This window comes from Polyodon spathula, chromosome 17, assembly GCF_017654505.1.
Source record: "Polyodon spathula isolate WHYD16114869_AA chromosome 17, ASM1765450v1, whole genome shotgun sequence".
Lineage (NCBI taxonomy): Eukaryota > Metazoa > Chordata > Actinopteri > Acipenseriformes > Polyodontidae > Polyodon > Polyodon spathula.
The window spans coordinates 22553515-22574838 of NC_054550.1; the positions used below are offsets into that span (position 1 = coordinate 22553515).

General features: G+C 38.2%; 2 protein-coding genes across 8 annotated transcripts in view; one reads left to right on the forward strand and one right to left on the reverse strand.

Moving 5' to 3' along the window:
* LOC121329952 (dnaJ homolog subfamily C member 17-like) overlaps positions 1 to 21324 on the reverse strand; it is a 93177-nt gene that overhangs the window by 12023 nt on the left and 59830 nt on the right. For 2 of the 6 annotated variants that reach the window (XM_041276071.1, XM_041276073.1), the window contains exons 11-12: positions 15516 to 15583; positions 14045 to 14101 (exon numbers count right to left, since the gene is read on the reverse strand). The exons of 1 other annotated variant lie outside the window; for it this stretch is intronic. In XM_041276071.1, coding sequence (XP_041132005.1) covers positions 14045 to 14101; positions 15516 to 15583 — 125 coding nt within the window. The remainder of the gene's footprint in view (positions 1 to 14044; positions 14102 to 15515; positions 15584 to 21324) is intronic. 3 more of the 6 variants (XM_041276076.1, XM_041276077.1, XM_041276075.1) reach the window with 2 other exon arrangements.
* On the forward strand, positions 15610 to 21293 carry LOC121329955 (cdc42 effector protein 3-like). 2 transcript variants are annotated; one of them, XM_041276078.1, is made up of 2 exons: positions 15610 to 15866; positions 18153 to 21293. In XM_041276078.1, exon 2 carries the CDS (start codon positions 18261 to 18263, stop codon positions 18879 to 18881), a length of 621 nt encoding a protein of 206 aa, XP_041132012.1. In that variant the 5' UTR covers positions 15610 to 15866; positions 18153 to 18260; the 3' UTR covers positions 18882 to 21293. The 2 variants fall into 2 exon arrangements, with proteins under 2 accessions (XP_041132012.1, XP_041132013.1); XM_041276079.1 differs by having other exon boundaries at positions 15610 to 15775.

Consider the following 21324-nt stretch of genomic DNA (forward strand, 5'->3'; position numbering starts at 1 on the left):
GAACAACAGCGACAAACAGGTTTCCCACTTATTCTTGCAAGGCCACGTGTGATCAAGTGTAAGTTTTTTAATGATGCAACAACCATATATATTGGAACAACGACAACAAAAGCAAAACTCTACAATCACATGATCACAGTAAAGATGATGCATGTTATTAGTACATATTTTTTTTAGTAAATCAGTAATAAGTAGCCTATTATTATTTTAACTACAAATAATACAATACAACTCGCATGCAGAAACCACTACTATGCAGTAGGCTTCGACTGAAGGAAAAAAACGAAAAATGTTTAGAAAACCTAATATGTATGCTATTTTTGAAAGAATAATAAAAACATCACTAATTATATCCACAGTCATAAGCCATTTTAATGTTTTCATAGGTAAAAACAGGTTTCTCAGTCAGACAGAAACGATAACACTATGGCAAAAATCTAGTTTCCCCTCCATGGAATGGCATCCATGTGTTGCTAAGGAGTACGTCATCCTATGAAGCAGACTCTGCATCTACCTACTGACAACCATAGATACAGAATAATATGCTGACAACTACTTCCACAAAGCATAAGTATGTGCATGGCTTTTCTTGCCTCGCCTGCAGGGGGTTGCGAGAATCTCTGTTTCTTTCGCCGCCCCCGCCGCACCCCCCATCCTCCCATCACCACTCTGAAAAATTCCTGGTGAGAACCCTGGACGGTATAAACTCCCACACAATAACCTGACATTCAAAATGTCCCCCAATCACCAGTACAGACACTCATTACACCAATAAAAAAATATTAAAAACTATGAATGTAATAAAAAGTAATGCAAGTGTTCACATGTACAGTACAGGTAGGCTATATCATTGCAAATTGCTTCCAGCAAAGAACTCTGTGGTACGTATCTGGACGATCTTTTTCTGAAAGTATGGACGACATATTTTTTCTGAAAAAACCCAATTCGGCTCTATGTGGATGCTCCTCCGTAGCACGCTGCAGTGTTAAAAACGCAGCAGGCACGCTTACGTCATCAGCGTCCGTTTCAGGCAGAGCGTCCTGGTCACAGCTGAGAATTCTCTCTCTGACACCTCTGGTGTTGTCAGAGTTTCATTTTCGGTTGTATTTGTCAGCACTCTCCTCTTCAACTACAGAAAACCCAGCATTTTTTTGAAGCAACATTGCATTGTCTGGTGACTGACAAAGTTCCAAGCATGCTTTAGCAAGCACACAGCATCTAAAAGAGAAATGTTATTTACACCAAATTTACGTGCTGATGCTCATCCCTTTTCGCTTTCCAGCAATGCTTACTGTTGCAGTCAGAGCTGTTTTTCCAAACTGTAAGCCTGACACTGCGTACAGGAATTAAATAGCCAAGGTACAGTACAGGGGTAATCGCTCAATAACAAGGTGCAAACAGCTGATTGACCAATCTGTTAGCTTTTTCTACAGTAAGTGCTGCCTTTTGTACTGCAATCCATGTGAATGGCAAGGTAACAAGGTGAAAACAGCTGATTGGTGGATTAGTAAGAGCGATTCCTACAGTAATAAGCAGTAAGTTTGTTATTTAAATCTATGTGAATGGCACATAACGAGATCCAAACACTGAGTTTGCCCGAAATATACAGCGTACTTAACACAGTATAAACGATGCCTTTGTTATTGAAATCAATGGAAATGGCAATCGCTATATGCTATAACGGCTGCCTGCATTAACCCTGGACGGTGTAAGTGGTGGGTATTGTAAACGTTTTGTGGAATTATTTTGTTAACTACAATTACTTTATGACCATGTTATTTATCCTTTTTTTGCATATTGTTTTTTATTTTCGTAATTATACATACTCACATTACTCCACCAATAAGAAGCATCTAATGTGTTGCAGATGCAGTGAATGGCATCCATACTGCAGAATCGTGCCTCTTCAAATTTTGTGTTGTGGTTTTGGGAATGTAATGGCAACGCCCTAAAATGGATTTTTCTTTTATTCCATTTCACGCAAGTAATTATACCTTGTTAAAAAAAAAAAAACAATAAAAAAAAAAAAAACAATAAAACTACATAGTGGGTCCAATGAGACTACATTCCATAGTCCATGGCACAGATACTATCATGGCAAAACATTCTTAAAAAATAAAGTTTACAAGTTGCCCAATTTGGAGATTAAGCAGTTACGGTCCTTAAGCTTTTCCCTTTCTAGTGGAACAAACAACAGAAGAAAATGCTTTGTACCCTCTCAGTAAAATACTATGGCTTGTTTATTTACAGAAGGGTCGACTTGTAACTGAAAAAAGGATGTCTTTTTGATCACTGGACTCAAGTTTATGCAAGTTACTACAGGCTGTTCTGGACCAAGAGAAAGCGTGTGGTTGGGTCACGTAGAAGCGTCTCTTTAAAGAAACACAGGAAGGAACCACTTTCCAAGACAAGCTTTAAAAAGAAAAAAAAAATAGAAAATTACATCATTTAAGAAGGAAGGGAGTATTTGGAAATTATGGATAAACCTTATTTTCACAAGGGTCCACAATGACAGCAAATATAGCTACAAGAAATTAATGTTTAATATTTAAAAAACAACATTGTACCACAGGTGTGAAGAATAAACTGGGATCGCTCTTGAAAATAATTATAAAATCACTTGAAATGAAAATGTTTATTCACCATAGATTTTGAACGTCTTCATGCTTCGGAAATGGTTCAGTTCAGAATACGCTCTGCAATCAACAAGAAGCAGTTCTGAATCCATACTGCTCTATGCTTGATCCGCTCGTTTCAATTGACGGATATTGTCCATATTACCTAAAAGAAACCACGTCTTTCAGGACTGCCTACATTTTTAAGTTAAAGGCACCTGAAATATGGAGGAAAAAGGTAAAACCAAAAAAAGGAAACATCTTTTTCTAATAGTGATAGATAGTGCCCTCTCGATAAAGCCTCTTGCCAGGTAGATGGCCTTAACGTCCATTAGCACTTGCCTTTGGCTGGGGATGCATTACTGATGTTACAGCCTCCTCTATTGCTTAAGTAGACACTTAAATAACAGAACAAATCAACTGGGTTTCTACTAAACTGAAAGAAATCTCGGTTTGCAAGTCAGCTAGTGTTGCACTTGCTTGGTCAATTCACCTGAAGGGTGAAACTGTTCCCCAACCCTAATGACCCAGGAAGTGCAAGTGTAACATGAACTGAATAAAAAGGAATAGAAAATGAGTTCTTTCTTTAACCTAAAGCAGTACCAGGTATCATTTTTTAAACAGAAAACACACGTTTGCTATAACTGAACCTAGACTAACGAAGCTAACAGAAGTGCAAAACAGATTTATGGAATTATTTTGTTAGTTGGCTGCACCTCATCTGACCTATTATTTTGTTAAACTCATACGAGTCAGTAGTTACACAGTGAAGGACGGTACACGCAAATAACAACTGTGCTCCGTACCCTGTAAACATCAGTGCATTCCAGACTGTGGAGCATGAAAAGGAGTCACTCTTCATCACAGGGTTATTAGTAAAGAGGATTACTGGAGGCTGTTCTGTGGTAGCCTCATCTGGTAACAGCTGTAAACATGTCATGTAAACATGTCACGTGCCTGACTGCAACCACACTACAGGAGGTAGTTATTTAGATAGAAGACTACTGTCTTCTGCCATAGCATTGTCAACATGATTAAATCAGTTATCATGACAACTATGTTCTTGAAGTTCAAGTCTTAAAACTATAGCTTTGGTATTCCTATGCAACCACATTGACATGCAATGCTGGGGTAAAGAATCCCATACTATCTCTGTGGTAAAAACAAACACATTTAAATGCATTGCCTCATACTTTCAGGATTGAATTTCTCACTTAAATACATGATCTCTGATAAAAACAACGAGGCGTGTGCATTTTACACTTCACAGATAGAAAACCACGTACCCAATGGCCACGAACCTTTTATTAACATTAGTTAGCATAAGTTATTGATATCGGAGTCTGAGGTTATAGGGGTGTCTGTCTGTCCGCACATCTGTACATCACACTTACATCTTTGACCATATCTGGAGAGCTGCTTATCCATTGTCATGAAACTTACTATTAACATTACTAAGTTTAAGTTACTGTCATGAAACATGGTCATTATTATTCTATTCTGTACATACTGTTGGTAAGAGTCATGGTTACTTTTTCATCATACCGATAGCTGTCATGTTCAATGTACAGCCATGGGGGGGTGGTTACTGTCATAATTGTTTTCAACAGGATAGCCTGGGTTAAGAAACCGTGTACACTGGAAGTGGTTATGATGAACATGTATGTTTATGTAAACCTAAAGTGAACGTGCTGGAGTTGATACTTATACTGATTCTGTTACCAAGAAAAACCTCAATGTTTTTGGTTATTTTCCCCACTGAGACCAAACACAATAATACAAAAATATTATAATAATCCCTGACAAGATAAAAAATGATCTGTTAATCAGCAAGTATCAACAAAATTCCTAGAATTCCTCAATGATTAGTCAGTCACACAAAGGGTCAGTTTTCCAGAAAAGACCCTAGTCATCACAATACACTGTTTCGTGTGAAATGCTTTAGACTTTAAGCAAATCGTTTTTCTAATAGTATCAGATTATGTTTAGCTTGTTGTGCTTGGTTCAAATTCCTCCCAGTCAGATGCAGATAATTGCGCTCTGTTCTAGAACTTGTGTGTGTGCTGGAGGTAGAGGAATGACCCTTGTGTGCCAAACAGTCATTTCAACAGCAATATGTGCACACTGTACAAGTACTTTTGGGAAGTAAAATAAACATATCAATCAAAAAGCACATGCCAGAACACAACATTGTAATGTCAAGAGCAAATGTTGAAAACTGAACATGCAAGTGTTCAAGGGTTATGGACTGATGCTGGGGAGTGAGGCTTCTTTGTTATGGCACTGACATCACATAATAACACACAAAGAGAAAAAAAATGCACACCACAGATTGGTAGCATTAAAAGAATAACAGTCAGCTTTTTACAAATATACACGGTTGTTCCACATGCAAAACTGAAGCTTTCTTAGCAATTAAAAAACACAAGTAACTCTAAGGTAATAAACTCTATTGTAACAGTCTGCCGTTACAGATTATGACCCCTGTTGGCGAGATACTAGTTACAGAACCACTAATGCAGCTCACTGCTTTGTGTTAAAATTATAAGCTCATTATTTTGTTATAAAGCTTACCGTTCGTCTCAGTCCATCTGGTTCCAAGTAGTGGGGTCTTTTAAATAATAAAAAAAAACCATTTGTTCGGTTTTTACTATTATTAATATCTGCTTCAGCGGTCACTACCTGTAGACCAGGTCTTTCGCTTGCCTTCCGCTCGGGAAACCTAACTGGTACTGTGGTCAATTATCAAGCGGGAAATGACTGCTGTGTTGGACCTCAATACTGAATTAAATTTCACCTACATTCTGCTGTAGTTCCATTATAAAGAATGGCATTGCATGTGAATGAAATCCCCAGTCCATTTTCTTAGGAACAGCAGATTACTTTTGAAAGCGGCACCCCCACACTACATTCAGCAGTTCGCTGATATTCATGGGGGGGGGGGGGGGGGGGGCGAATGCTTGTGTGTGTTGTACAAACTGGAATTAGGTTTACAGAACATCTTGATATCTGGGTATTGGAAGTCCAGATGTTGGCTCACAGCTGGCCTGTTAAACCTGGAGCAGGCATTTGAACTTTGGCCACTGCAGGGTCCACTAATGTAGCCAGGGCTTTTGGATGATGGATGTTCTGCTATTTCACTGGTGAGCGTGGGCTTCCTCCCTCCTTACAGATATACACATCTCATGAGTTTTAATATCCTCTTCTATAGAGCAGCTTGAGTTTTATTGCTAACTTGAGTTTCTCTACCTCTTCTCTGGGGAGCCGGCTGAGATTACAAATATTTTGCAACAAAAATGCAAATATCACGCAAATGGACCAACTACTGCATTTATCATTTGTATGCAGAAAGACAAAAAATAAACAAAGTGCATTGAAAGCTTTTGTCAAATAATTTGACTAGTTGATTTGAGTTTTTCTTGTTTGCTTGTATTAGGAAGTAGACCGAACCTCACCATAGCCCTGAATCCAGTCCTGGGTTGCACAACTTCCCTTAGTGAGTCATTTCAAAAGTATACCTTTGAAGTATACGTTTGAACAATCAGACCCAAGGTAAATCTGCTCTGAACTGATAACACAGCAGGAATAAGTTCCCTGTGGGTTTACTAATAGGAGCTTTTCATGGCCAATTTATTTAACAAACTCAAGGCTTCCAATCATTTAAATAATATACGTAATTGAAAGTAATTGTGTTACCTAGGACTGGGGGCAGGACGAGCGCAAACTTCAAGTCCTATTTAGGGACAGCAATGTATCTTCAAGGATAGAACTAGTGAGAAATCCCCCAAAAATGTGCAGTTAGATGGTAGGGGCCATCTGTCATGATAACTGGGTGTGGCAGTGGGGCACAGTAATGTAAATGTGTATGGCATATACGAAGCACCCACTTTAGCAGTTATTGTTTGAGAGCTGGGTATTCTGGGGTGCGGTGGCATGTGGCTGCTGGTCAACTGGATGCAATACTGCCTGGAGTGTGAACTTTATTTCTCCATCCTTGCACGCACACACACAACTATACATTTCCACATGCTAGTGAAGTGTTAACACATTGCTTCTATTGTTGTAAGCATTGAAAAACGCTTTTACAATAATCCAAACAGCAAAATTCTATACTTACTGAGGAATGCTGGTAACAATGTCAAATGAGTGCCTCTCATGATGAATTAACATGCCGTGTGGATTCAATATGAATTAGTGTGGAACATACATTATACTTAATTGCCAAGCGCCATGTGCTTGGTAATTTAACGCCCTGCTGTTATTTAACATCATATTATAGAGGCACTTCTTTTAAAAAGTATCAAAACGCTTAAGAACATAAGAAAGGTTACAACGAGAGGAGGCCATTTGGCCCATCTTGCTCGTTTGGTTGTTAGTAACTTATTGATCCCAGAATCTCATCAAGCAGCTTCTTGAAGGATTCCGGGGTGTCACCTTCAAAAACATTACTGGGGAGTTGGTTCCAGACCCTCACCATTCTCTGTGTAAAAAAGTGCCTCCTATTTTATGTTCTGAATGCCCCTTTGTCTAATCTCCATTTGTGACCTCTGGTCCTTGTTTCTTTTTTCAGGTCGAAAAGTCCCTGGGTCAACACTGTCAATACCTTTTAGAATTTTGAATGCTTGAATCAGATCACCGTGTAGTCTTTTGTTTAAGACTGAATAGATCCAATTCTTTAAGCCTGTCTGCATATGACATGCCTTTTAAACCCAGAATAATTCTGGTCCCTCTTCTTTGCACTCTTTCTAGAGCAGCAATATCATTTTTGTAACTAGGTGACCACAACTGAACACAATATTCCACATGAGGTCTTACTAAAACATTGTAATGTTTTAACGTTACTTCCTTTGATTTAAATTCAACACTTTTCACTATATATCCAAGCACCTTATTGGCCTTTTTTATAGTTTCCCCACATTGTCTAGATGAAGACATTTCTGAGTTAACATAAACTCCTTGGTCTTTTTCATAGATTCCTTCTTCAATTTCAGTATTTCCCATACAATATTTATAATTAACATTTTTAATGCCTGTCTGTGGTACCTTGCACTTTTTGCTATTAAATGTCATTCGTCATGTGTCTGCCCAGTTCTGAATGCTGTCTAGTTAATTTTCAATGACCTTTTCTGCTGAAACAGTGTTTGCCACTCCTATTTTTGTGTCATCTGCAAATTTAATACGTTTGCTTACTATTCCTGAATCCAAGTCATTAAGTAGATTAGGAAGAGCAGAGGACATAATGCTGATCCCTGTGGTGATGAGACAATACCCTATATAACATGCTATTAACTTTTTTTTTTTTTACCTGTAAAAAGCAAATACGTAGGTTTACAAATAGATTTAAAAAATATCCAAGGGCCAACATCTTCTTTCTAGAATTATCATTCATAACCAGAACAAAAAATATCTGTAATGCTTAATATTCTACAATTATAAAAACTGTAGTATTGACAGGAGCACTGAAAATAAATACATTTTATAAATGTTTCATAAGAACTGCCATGCACAATTTAATTGAAAGGGTTAATAACATTAACAGGTAAAAAGCTGTTGTAGCTTTGAGCAGCTCATGCATGCACGTGTCAGTACGCCGAAGGTTAGTCACTTTGAAATTTTGTTTAGGAACATCAAATGTCATTACATATATGTGAGTGATTTCCAAAAAAGATACTTTCATCAGGCTAACCAAACACCAGCAAGATTTAATTTTCATCAAATCTGGTTCTGTCCGCATTCCCTACAGTCCCTAAAGCCACAAATGTGGCTATGCACGAGAAACAATATTTTCAGTTGATTACTGGTGACCCCCCCCCCCCCCATTGACTCCCACTTTCTCCAAGTGCCTCTTTCATTCACACACCTGGAAATGCTCTCTTGCGCATTACAGCAGAGAATGAATTCAAGTAATTAATACACTTGAAGGAATCAATTATTACTGCTAAGACTCGTACACTAAATGTAAGCATTTCCATGACAAGGCAGACCTGTCTTTTGAGGTTGTTCATCTATTGTCTGGGCAGATTTGGCAGGATAATTGATCCCATTCATTCCATGTGTACATTGGTAAATGTTCCCTAAAGAACAGGGTACAAAACATGAAAGCAATGGATACATTGTGAATTTGCAAGAACACAGCAGGAAACATGGAGGTTATTGTAAAAGCAAACCAATGACATCTAAAACTGTGGTTTACAACTTTGAAAGGCTGACTTCAAAGGAATGACAGCAGAGAGTGGATGGAAGCTCAAAAGAAAATAGACTTGCAGGGCAGAATCAATTTAACTACAAGTCTAAAATAAAGAATCACAACAGTGGTTTCAAATAAAAAGCATCAGGAAAAGAAATGAGCTTTGTTGCGTTTTCAAAAAAGAGCAAAACTGAAAGTATAGGACAGGGGTACTCAACAGACGGACCGCGGTCCGAATCAAAAGTACATTCTGACCGGATCGCCAAGTCATATGCCAATCTATGTTTTACTTGCATTCACAATGGAAATGCTGTGAATTTTTCAGACAACACAGAGTGTGGTGCGTGAGGGCACAGTAGGTGTTGCTGTGATAGTAAAGTAGCAGATACTAGGTGCAAGCTATGAATGAAACAAAATGCACAAGTCACACAGTATTAGCAGCTCAAATGAAGTGAAACTCAGTGCATTGGCTACTGTGGCATCAAAATATCCCTTCTCTTTACTAATAAAACAACCGTCATTAGTAATTTTTTTGAAAGTACACAAGAAAGAAACTATTTCATACCTTATGGTAAGAGTTCAGAAAAATCGCACTTCACAAACACCAAGAAAACAGTGACAAGTACTGCTATTGCAAAGCACATTTTTATTAAGTAGCTTTTCCAAGCTGATTCAAAAACATTACTGGTAAAACAAACAATATAATGCTCTTTTTAAAAACACGTACAAATCAACGTGTGCTTGTGTTACCGTTGGTACTCCTGACCCAAGGGAAAGTGCACAATATGGTACCGTACTGTACTACTTGTGTGTATGAAACTTCACTTTGCAAGCAATGGTAGCACAACGGACAGAACCCGGCCACGACAGATATCTCATCATTCCACCATCCAACAAAATGTCTGCACATTTTTTTCATTTGAGCTGCTAATACTGTGTGACTGTGTGACTTGCTTAGCAACAAGTATGCTGATTGTACAGCCGATTAAAGTTGTCAAATTCTGCGATCCAAGTCAGGCTTACAACACATTCCTGTCTTAAGTATCTGCAGATCTCATTATGTGTGTGGATAGTCACTCTCCAAGACGAACATTATTAATATTAATATCAAAGTTCTGTTCTCACTGATGCAAATATTCGCGTCTCTGTATTGCTCTTGCTCAGCTCACCTGTAACTCAGGGCCCTTGAGGACCTGCCACTTCTCCCACTTACTGTGAGTATTAGCCAATTTATAAATGTACTGGATGTAAAATTACTGTATTTTCTTATTTGTAAGGTGTTTTCATTTTTAATTCACCTGAAGGAGAAAGCTCAGTGATTTTTCAGTTCAGTTTTTTTCTTCTTGTGCTTCAGTTGTGTTTGCAATGGTGAAACACAATACTTGGCTCTTCTAACACAGATAGATAAGAATACAATCTTTATACAATTCAATGGTTATGACAGGGAAAGAACTCCTGCAGTAACAAATGAGTAAAGAAGGCGACGACAGACTGGTAAAAATGAGAGTTTTGATTCCCCAAAAACTCCCTAACCCTAGTGAAGAATTCCCAAACCAACAACACGTGTAAAACTATTTTTGTGTAACTGTGTTTGTCGGTATGGGGATAGGAGTGACAATGTGCTATGGACCTTGACCTTGCTGTAACCAAGAATTTTGGACCGCCACTAAAATGAGTACATCTGGTATAGGAAAACTCATGCACAACTTCTAGATATGACATGGGAAATGCAAAAAGAGATACAGAATTACAGAGTGTCACAGACATCAAACAAAACCGGAAAAACATTGTTTCCAATACCACAGCTATAAAATAATAATAAACAAAGATTTGAAATGTCTAAGGGGCAGAAGGAGTAGAGGCAGATAAATAATAAATGAATGTTATATACAGGTTTTCACTAGTAATGATGCCAATAACAAGCCCCTGGTTACAGGCAGTCCACAGGTCATGCTAGATGCATTCAGTATAAATCAAACAGAAGTACTAAGGAAGGCATCTATCAAAGAAACAAGCAGATTGCAAATGTGGTACTGACAGAAAATTAGACCCACCAGCCTTACCAATAAGGTGTAAACTAGAGTATTGTAAAGTGACATTACAGCAGACAGCCAACATGGGGTCATAAAAGGTTGACCAACCAGGCAGTGTGGCGTGGTAATTACAAAGAAACAGAAGGCTACATACAAAACTGTACAAATCAAGGGAATATCTGTTGGTTAAGCACTGCTGAGACTGCACTTAGAATACTGCATTCAGTATTAGTCCCTGCATTACAAAAAGGATATTGCGGGAACTAGGAGATTTTAAATTTTATTTAAATCCTTAAAAGTTTCGACAAAGTTAAGCACAGTTATTACTAGAAATGTAGCACAGAGACCATGATTAGAGGACGCAGAGAGTAGAGGGTAGGAGACCAGCAGTAGCACAGAGACCATGATTAGAGGACGCAGAGAGTAGAGGGTAGGAGACCAGCAGTGGTGTGTGTATGGAATGGGTTACCAAGCCACCGTGCTGCATCTGAGTCTCAGATCCTTCAGGAGCTGCCAAGACAGGTAGCCTACATAACCATTGTTCAGTTTGTGAAGCTTCAATATGAAAAAGTCTCTTATACGGTTTATGCTGCGTCAAGAAAAGCCCCAAAATGTTACCAAAGCATCTGGGTACAGTTTATTTTCTAATTTAACTTAGGGGCCGAATTCGTGGTGAAACCTTCTGTGCTTTTCTTCTCCCCTGAGTGCGTCAGTAGATCAGCTGATGATATTTGGAAAAACCTCCATTTCATGACAACAAAAGAAAATATGCAGTTTTCAGAACAATAATATCAAAACATACCGCAAACCAGGGACTGCTTTAAACTGGTAGAGATCAGATGAAAAAATGCTCCCTTTTATGAGAACCAAAGCCAAGTCATAAATCTACTAACTGGGTGACATATTGAAAAAATTAGATAGTAACCAATTTTTTTGCGTCCTGGCTAAAGAGAATGCCTTTAGTGGTATCCCTTGTATCCCAAAAGAAAATATCACATTGTTTTAGGTTCTATCGAATAGCGTAACAAAACCATGGTCTTTAACTGCTAACTCATTAAAAAATATATACATTCAAAAAACTCGCTGAACTGTTTGTACGATGTTATGAAAATGTTAGGAAGCTATTTCATTTGCTTGAATAATTACATCTGTCAGAAACAAGTCTCTCATTTATTTAATTTTTAAAAAATATTTTTTACCAGTATAGCCATATTGACATTAATTACCTTGTTATTACTCAAGCAAAGACCAGGACTGCAGCTTGTGAACACCAGATGCCTGGCCAGTAGGGTAGCAAAATGAAGAAGAGAAACAGTCCCCGACGGTTTTGCCTAACCCGCAGAAACATCACCGTCAACTTTGCACAGCCAGGACACAATCCTACTCTCCCCTGACTGTAGACTCACTCTCACACCACATGGCAGATAAACCACTCAGGGTCCTAGAATGGATTATTAATTGTGTTCAACCTTCAGCAAGTTGAATAGCTTAGTCAAGATACCTGACTATGCCCAGGGACTGCATTGTACATTGTACGCACAGTTCAACCAAGATATTATTAAAACAACATCTCATACTAAATGCACTGTGCTAGGCTAATCCACCCTAAAAGATTGTAAGGATGTATTATGGACAGATAACAAACCAAAAAGAAGAGCCATTACAGGGTTACAAACCCTCAGCAGTGTCTACAATGCTATAGCACTGCTTCACTGCAGCATCAGCAAACTATCAGATCTGCTACAGACTTGACCACCTGCCATTCCTTGCATGATTATTATTTGAATTTGTAAATAACGGAAGTGTTCAGTAAGCTGAGGCTCTTAGAAGGTACACTGACAAACACTGTGGGTTGTAAAATATTTCAGTCTGTTTTTTCAGCTGTAACTGACATCTGGAAGACTTCTATCTAATCGAGAGCTCATGTAAGATGTGTTTGGGTTTATACTGTGTCAGGACAGCTTGATAACCTCAAACTCTGCAAAATGATTTCAAAGCTACCAAGAATGGTTAATGAGGTTTTTTTTTTGTTTGTTTGTTTGTTTCAGTATCTATTCTGTCTTACGTTGCATTCTTTACAGATAACGATCTTGAAATTGGCAGGCAGGATAAACATTTCCAACTTTTCCAGCTCCTTCAGGAGTTCAATGTGGTTTACGCAAGTCACAGCACAATCAAGTACTTGTTGCACTGTTCATCAGTGAAAATGCTGCAACTCAATTAAACAAAGTGATGTCCCAATTAAACTGGAAGAACCGTCTCCCCGAGTTGTATCCCATTTATGCAGAAATCGTGATTATCAGGATCCCGATTGGGCAGCGCTGACTGTACTATAAGAAAATGAATACATTCAATGACAAACGTGTCAGTTAGAAGTCTTTCAAAGGTCTTCAAAATATCCGCCTCCATTAACCTTTTGCGGTCCTATGTCGGACTAAGTCCGACATTACAATTTTCCCTTTCCTGTCCGACATCATCAAAAAGACGTAAAGCACAGGTCTCTAGTCGTTTTTTCTCCAGAAAAGGCAGAGAAAAACTTCCAATGAAGCCGAAAAAAAGGGGCGTATCTGATAGCCCCATCCACAATAGAGGTAACACGGACATAAACAAGGAGATAGCTGCTTCTGCATCCAGAGCTCAAAGAATATCACAGACATTTGCAGAGCTTTTTGAGATGTTATAGTAATAAAATAATGACTTGGATCACATTATTGAGGAGTTTGGTGATGAAACGAGTAAAATCAGGAGAGGATTTATCAGTATTTATGTCTATAAAGAGGTATGTGAAAAATACAGCAAACAAGGGGAGGGGCTTGACTGGAGATGCAGTACTGAGTGTCCTTTTACGATTCAGTAAATAAATTGGACCCGACATGCCTGACAAGTGCTGAATAAATGGACAGCAAAGGGTTAAATTGGTGAGAAAAAACTATTTATAGCACATGACAAACTTCTTTACAGCCTGCAGGCAATGACCTTTTCTTTGTTGTAGGCTTATTCAACTTCCTTACATACGCAATACTGAGCCATCTCATAACACAGCACAAGGATAAAAAGTACAAGACCACTGCTCAAGACTAGCAAAGTCGTCAACAACATAACAAACTCAATGTGGCATTTTGTAACAACTGAGATGTATAACTGTACACAATCATGAGTTGAGATACATTTTTAAAGTACAGCACTATTAAATAACATAGCATTATTACCTAGAAATGATCTGTTCATCTTCAGATGCTGTAATCAGTCTCTTAACTGCCTGACACCTAAATGAATAGAGAAACATTTAATGGGTCAACTACACCGTAACTAAATCTAAATCCTTCACCCCCAGCCATCAGTGTCCCCTACAACTCTCTGTGGGAATGTTACTCTGCAATACAGAAATGTATTTAACATGTGTCTAGCACATACTGTTACAATATACTACTAATTCTGCACATACAGTAGTGGCAGGGAGCTATTTGTACACACTGTGACATAGAAGCAGCAATGTTTTAAAACTGCTTTTTGGGACAAATGTACAAAACCTGTCTTCAGGTACACAAAGCCAACTGTCAAGTGGACAACCTGCATTATGGTAATTGCTTAACCACACCATTATACTTCAGCAGGCCTGGGGGTACTAACTGGGTTTGGTAGTTTTGCTGTGCTAGTCCCTATACTTTGGCTCGTAATTAGTCAAATATAGCATTAAACTGAATTGAATACCTAGGTTTTGGTTTCTCACTGAGATTTCCCTGGGCTACATCACTAGGGTAAAAGCTTCTATAGGCCTGATCCAGGAATGGTCTAGGCCTTCCCGTTCTTCCCATCGCCTTGGGCTCAGAAACACTGCTGCTGCTATTTAATCTTTTGAAAACTTATCCTCAGCCCTCGTGAGCACAATCTATTAAGATGGCAGGCAAATACCAGAGGAGAAGAGAGTGCAGGGAGATTGATGGCTGGGTTTGGGGATTTCTGTGCTTGTGGGACTGAACATCTGCAGAACCCGTGCCCAGGGAAAGTGCAGAGAAGTAGGCCTGTCGCTCCGGTTTCCTGTATGAGACTCGATAATGTGTCCCACAGCAGGAAACTTAGGACTGGGCTTTTCTGTAACATACTGTATATATTTTGCAAGATGTAAATTTTTGCTAGCAGTAAGTACATGCATAGTATCCATAACTATTAAAAACTCACTAGTGCTGAATTTAGAATTACTAAAAGAAACTTCAATGACAAACACTTTGAACAGAAGTCTTATTAATCCTAAATACACACATAACATACTTACCCCCACCTACCTCTACCCTGGAAACAAAAGCATGACAAATGCAGGGGTGTCTACAAAAACTAAGGAAAATTAGAGTACCTTTAATTTGAGGATTACTTTTGTCTAGTTGTGTCTACTTCCTTTGTGACAATGCACAGCAGTGTGTGTGTGTGTGTGTGTGTGCGCGCGCAAATAAGCAAGTACTGTGTCTGGGCTTGTCCATGTTACCTAGGAATACAAAAACAATGAGAGAAAACATTTACATAACATTTTATGATCATCCCACAGTTTTAGTAGAAGCCATTCACACAAAATGCACCATTCCCAGTACATTAAAAAAAGTAAAAAAGAAGTGGGTATAGAAAGCAGCTGCCCTTGAGATGCATTAAAATCTCTGAGCCGTATAGTCCTTCCTTGTAAAAACTCACAAAAGAATGCCTCCACTCCTTGTTAGCTGGCTCTGGGGCATGTGACTTGTCCATAATCCCCTTCCGTCCTATGACAAGCAAACAGAAAAACAAACCTGCTTTTCACTTCTGTACTTCTGCACACCTTTGGGGTACGTTAGTCATAGGAGGTAGAAGAGGTTTTCACAGGAAACTATACAGATGGCAACCTAAATACAAGTTAACTGGGACAATAACTGCTATTGAATAAAACAAACTTTAAACACAGCGATAAGGAAAAGGTGAGGGGAGAGAGGGAGGTTACAGAACCATGAATGTCACACAGGAATGCTTGGGGTTTTGAGTCTTTTTTTGTTGTTTTATCCTGCTCAGGTACGTTAATCTATTTTTATAACTTGTTTCGAATTATCACCACTTTGTACACAGATGCAGAACCCTGACAGTTGCTTTCCTTTCTGGCTTGTTGTGTGATTAAAACATGCCTGCTCACATCTCTCTATTTTTAAAGGGATGTGTAATATATTTAGTTGTGAGGGAGAGACAGGCACGCATTCCAGCTAGCTTTTGTGAAGTAAGAGTCTAAGAATCGTTTGAATGTAATCATGAAAAGAATGCACATTATATAAAAATATTGCTGCAACGTGATATATATATATATTATATATATTATTATATTATATATATAATATATATCTGACACACACACACACACACACACACACACACACTTGTTGTGTGTTACTATTGTAGTTAATTACTCTTGTTGTGTGTAGTTACTCTCGTGTTGTAGTTACACTAACCATGTAATGAAGTAATGGGCCTTTCCAGACCATGGTACAGTTTTTGTTCCAATCATGTTTTTTATTGTTTAACTGAACCATATAAACCAGCAGGTAAACATAATTCTACCCAAACCTGGAGCTGAATATCACTTGAAGATTGGACCGTCCATCCCTAGACTAATAATTCACTTTTTTCATAAAATTAGCTTTTTCTTTCTTTTTTTTTTTTTCTTCTTTCCAAAACAATACGTTTACTAAATGTATAGAATATACAGAAACATATGGCAGATTTTTTAAAATACATTTTTGAATACATATTGCTCACAGGGACCTTTATTGAATACATAAAGGCAATTTTGGAAAAATCAATCTGTTCTGCATTTAGTTGTTTCCGCACGATGGACTCTATTAATGCATTACACAGCTGTAAGGTTAAATGCAGTTTCTTAATTTAAAAAAAAAAAAAAAAAAAAAAAAAAAAAAGTTGTCATTGAAGGGTTTGTTATTTGGTTAAGACAAGATGTCGCTATGCCTAAAAGAAGGATTTTAATTGTTAATTTTTTTAGAACCAGCTACTAGAATATAGTAGTTTTTAGACTTTGTTAGTTCTATTCAATTGTCTAGTTTATTAAAATAACTTATTTCATAGCATGTAAAAAGTAAATAAAGGAGGATTAACAATTTGCAAAAGTGACCAGCTGTTAATGCATGGGCTGACACTTGATCCATGGGACACTATATGCACCAAAGTACATTGTTAGCCATGGTTTCTTTGTTTTGCTTTTTGCCGGTTCTCTAAAGCCTTTTTAACTGAAATTCACAACATGTGGTTCATTTGTAAATCATAGGCAGTCCCAGGATATTCACCAAATGTCCACACCCCCAAACTGGTAACATGCTAGTCTGCACAGCAGACCGGAGGTCAAGTCCCATTGTAATTGTGTAATTTGTAATTGTAATTGAACCTTGGCACACCAGCCTAATTGAAATTACATCACATTATTGATGGATTACAGTTCAATTACACATTTCTCATTTAATCATTATTCTTTCAACCATTTTCATTAACCCAATTTGATGAAAACATTGGTTATATAGTATGTTTCTGTATTTGTACCTGTGACACTTGTTTGGTGTTTATAATAAACAGAGTGAACATGTTAATGTGTGTAGTTGTTTTTGTTACTTTTTAAATGTATTTGTAATTATAATTGCAATTACTGAAGCAAATTACGACAATACATAATTATGAAAAATGCTATTTTCTGAGCACTGTCTCGTTCAGAAGTATCTTGTTAAATAGTATATCCTTTGAAATGCCCTTTAAATTGCAATATTATTGTCTGAAGCAGTTTTGAATGAGGCTGGATTTTCATTGGTTAAAAATATTAGTCTGTGCTCCCATTGGCTAGTAAGGTTGCAGTGTTTTCGGCACAGTGCGAGATTAACAGTTGGAAGTTTGTCTGTTTGTTGGGAAGTTTGCAGTGAAGTTCGTCTGGTTGATTGCAAATTTGCAGGTCAAGCGCCGAACAAATGGTTCAAACTAAAGCCTGTACAACCTTTCGTATTAATAAAATTACAAATTAATTAGTAGATGAATTAACAAATAAGTTTATAAATTACTGTATGAATTGACAAATTTATGGACGAACTGCTGGATAAATTGACCAATTCATGAATTGACAAACAAACTGGCAAACCAATGACTGGATAGTTTTGGCATAAATGGCGCTGCATAGGTTCCTTTAGGACCTGTATGAAGGCTTCACTGGTTCAGTTAGAACATGGATAGAACATAGTCCTCAACTGGAATAACCCTTTTCAAAATAAAAGTTGTAAAATAAATAACAGGTTACTTCTGTTATTATTATTACAGGGCTGCCTCCAGAAGAGAATCTCCAGGACTAGCATCTTTAACCAAAACTTTTACTGATCTGTTCACGCTGCAAAAATCACACAAAAGCTGTAAGATACAAAACAAAAGATGCCGAGAAAGTCCTCCTTGTTCATGAGATCCTTGGTTGCCAAAAGGAGCAGAAAGCAGAAGATGAAGGAGGTGCTAAATGCAGACATGATCAGCATGCCACTGGGGGATTTCAGGCACCTGTCCCACATCGGGAGGGATGAAGACCCGTTTGGGGACCTCTCCTTCCTGCAGGGGAGTCACAAACTCCTGAAGAGCGCCCAGAGCGAGCACAACCTCCTCATAGCCTGCAACCCCCCTCCTAAACCACCCCGGATCCACAACGACAGGCCACAGTCCCCACACAGCGGCCAGCAGACAGAGCTGTCATTCAGCACAAAGAAATACTCTGTCTCCATGTCAATGCTGGACAATCTGGACTCTGAGGAGTCCTGGCAGGAGGGTATAGAGGACCAGGAGGAGAGCAGAGGACTGGCGCTCACTGACAGGGCAACAAAGCAAGACCCCAGCTTGGAGAAAGATACCAAGAACAAGAGTCCTCACAACTCTGAGCCAGATCTCTATCCCTATCCAGCATTCCTGGATCTCGGACCTTCCATCTTGGATGACGTTCTTCAAGTTATGAACAAACATGAATGTAAATATTTGCTTCCATCTGATTGTGGGGGAAATTTGAAATAAAGTCCTCCTGTTTCTGCTATCTGGGGTCAGCCTACTGTAGATTTTTACAGTAAGGTTAAGTGAAGCTGTGCTGGTATTGACTGTGGATACAGTGGAGGGAAGTGGTGTCTAAGTGGTGCAGCTGAAGTTGTGGTGGTCTCAATTATTGTACCCTTTTATAATTTAGCACAAAATATGCTGAAACCATTGAATAACTTGTTTAAAAAGTGCTTCAAGATTATTTTGTGAAATGAAGAAATCTGACAAAATATAAAAGCTTTCATCATATAAAGAAAACTTCTGGAATACATGTGCAAGCCTTCTTTAAACTTAGACACATAACTGGAGGTCTTGATGTGTTCTTTCTGTCTACATTCATTCCGATAAATCAATCTTAGGAATGTTTGTTTTACCATTGAGTGAAAGTTTTAGAGCAGAGGGTTGAGTAGCACATACACCGCCTCACAGGGTAAACATGTTCTCTCACACAAGATTCTACTAATCAATAGAGAATATCAGCACTTTTCACGTCCTCTTTTTAGTTCTGAGTGAAGTGCTTAGTAACTTCAGAATGTATAAGTATGTGTCAAGCTAGGTGTGGTACTAAAAAAAAACAAACAAAAGTAATACTATAAGTGTTAAAAGTGTGTACTTCCCACACAGACACAGAAAGGTATAGTACAAATACACACACAAAAAGCTGTTTTATCGAATCCAAAAACGTCATCAAAACGATTATATATGCCTATTAGCTGCCCCCCCCCCACAAAAAAAACAAAACACTACTTCTAAAGAAATATTTAAAAAAGAAAGAAAAAAAGATCAGATATTTAGATCCTTTAGTGATACTTTTCCATTTCTAGAAATCTAAACCACTTCTAATGACAGAGAAGGACACCCTGTTATAACAATGTGTTATATTAGTTCAGTTGACATGTTTGCTAAGAATAAAGGACACATTACAGGACACTTAATGCACATTGTTACGTCTTACATTTTTATGAAACCTGTAAAACCGGTTTTGGTACGGGGTATTGTTTGCTAGGCATATCTGTGAAAAAGTTCACTCACCCCAAATTCGCTTTACGAGAACCACTTCTCCTAGTAAAGGCTACCTACATAGAACAACCATGGTGACCACTGTGAATGAACCACGGTAAAATCACCTGTTTTATTATGAACAAGTCTGACTGAATTGTCTTCACCGCGTTACAACACTACCACACATTTGGCTTTGTGTGTGGCTGTTAATACGACAGTAAGATTCCTGTGTTGAAAAGTTGTACTCAAACCTTGGAAATGAGTAATAAATTTAAAAAACATAACGTCTGATCAAATCTGGTAAATATTTAAACTCATTTCAGTACCCTCAAGGTAAAATTCAGTTTGCAAATTACATTCTAAAGATAGATTACATAAGTGTTGTGGTATCTGAAGTTTCTACACAATGGCGTCTGTGGTCCTGACTATCCAGTGGTGAAAGAAGCAATTTTCTCTCAACCAGAACACCACACAGACCCCTCTACCACGCAACACTCTGCTGACGTCCTTCTGCCAGAGGGCAGGATAAATAAACAGATCGCTCTGCTTTCCAGAACCAATGGAGAAAAGGGGGCAACTTGATGGAGCTTGTTTGTTTAAAATAAAACACTGTTGTTTTAGCTGTAAATTTTAGCTCTTAACTCCGTTTCTGATCCAAAATAAGAAATAACAAAAGAAACGCGACACTTCCACATGTGCTCTCGCCATTTTGTTTTGCAGTAGCTATTCGTTAACACTGATGAGCGTTTAAATGCTACCTGCTGAACAAATACTTGTGTTTCCCCACTAAGCTTATAGCTCCCGGACAGACCAGCCAAAACATACTGGCATTAATGGATTAGGGATTGGATTTGTATTATTTTTAGTCTTCTTTCAAAACATGGACCGAAATGCAGGGATTGTGTTTGTCTGTTAAACTATATGGGGAACACGGTAGGAATCACATCACTGACAGCAACCAGGCAATCAAAAAGCAAACAGAATGCTTGGGTATATAACCAAAAGTGCAGAGTACATATCCAAGAGGTTATGATGAGGTTGTATAATGCACTGGTGAGACCGCATGTAAGAGTACTGCATCCAATTTGGCTCAGTCATGAAAGAACACATTGTTACAGCTAGGATTCAAAGATATGAGACATTTTTCTACAGCATTTAAAAAAAAAATAATTCTAGAACAAGTACACCATGATAAAGTAATGGTGTAAAGAATTGGAATCTCAGCCCACTGAATTCAATGGAAAAGGGTCGACATGAGCTGCACACCATATGGTTCAAAGCTGAATGTCTTACTATTCAACGAAAGAGCAAGCTCTCTGTGTCTTATGCTGCTGACATCAGAATTATTACCTCATCAGCAGCTAGGAGGAGAGCCATTACAGCCTGTATAGAGAAACTACCTGTTTGTACTAAAACTCTGCTT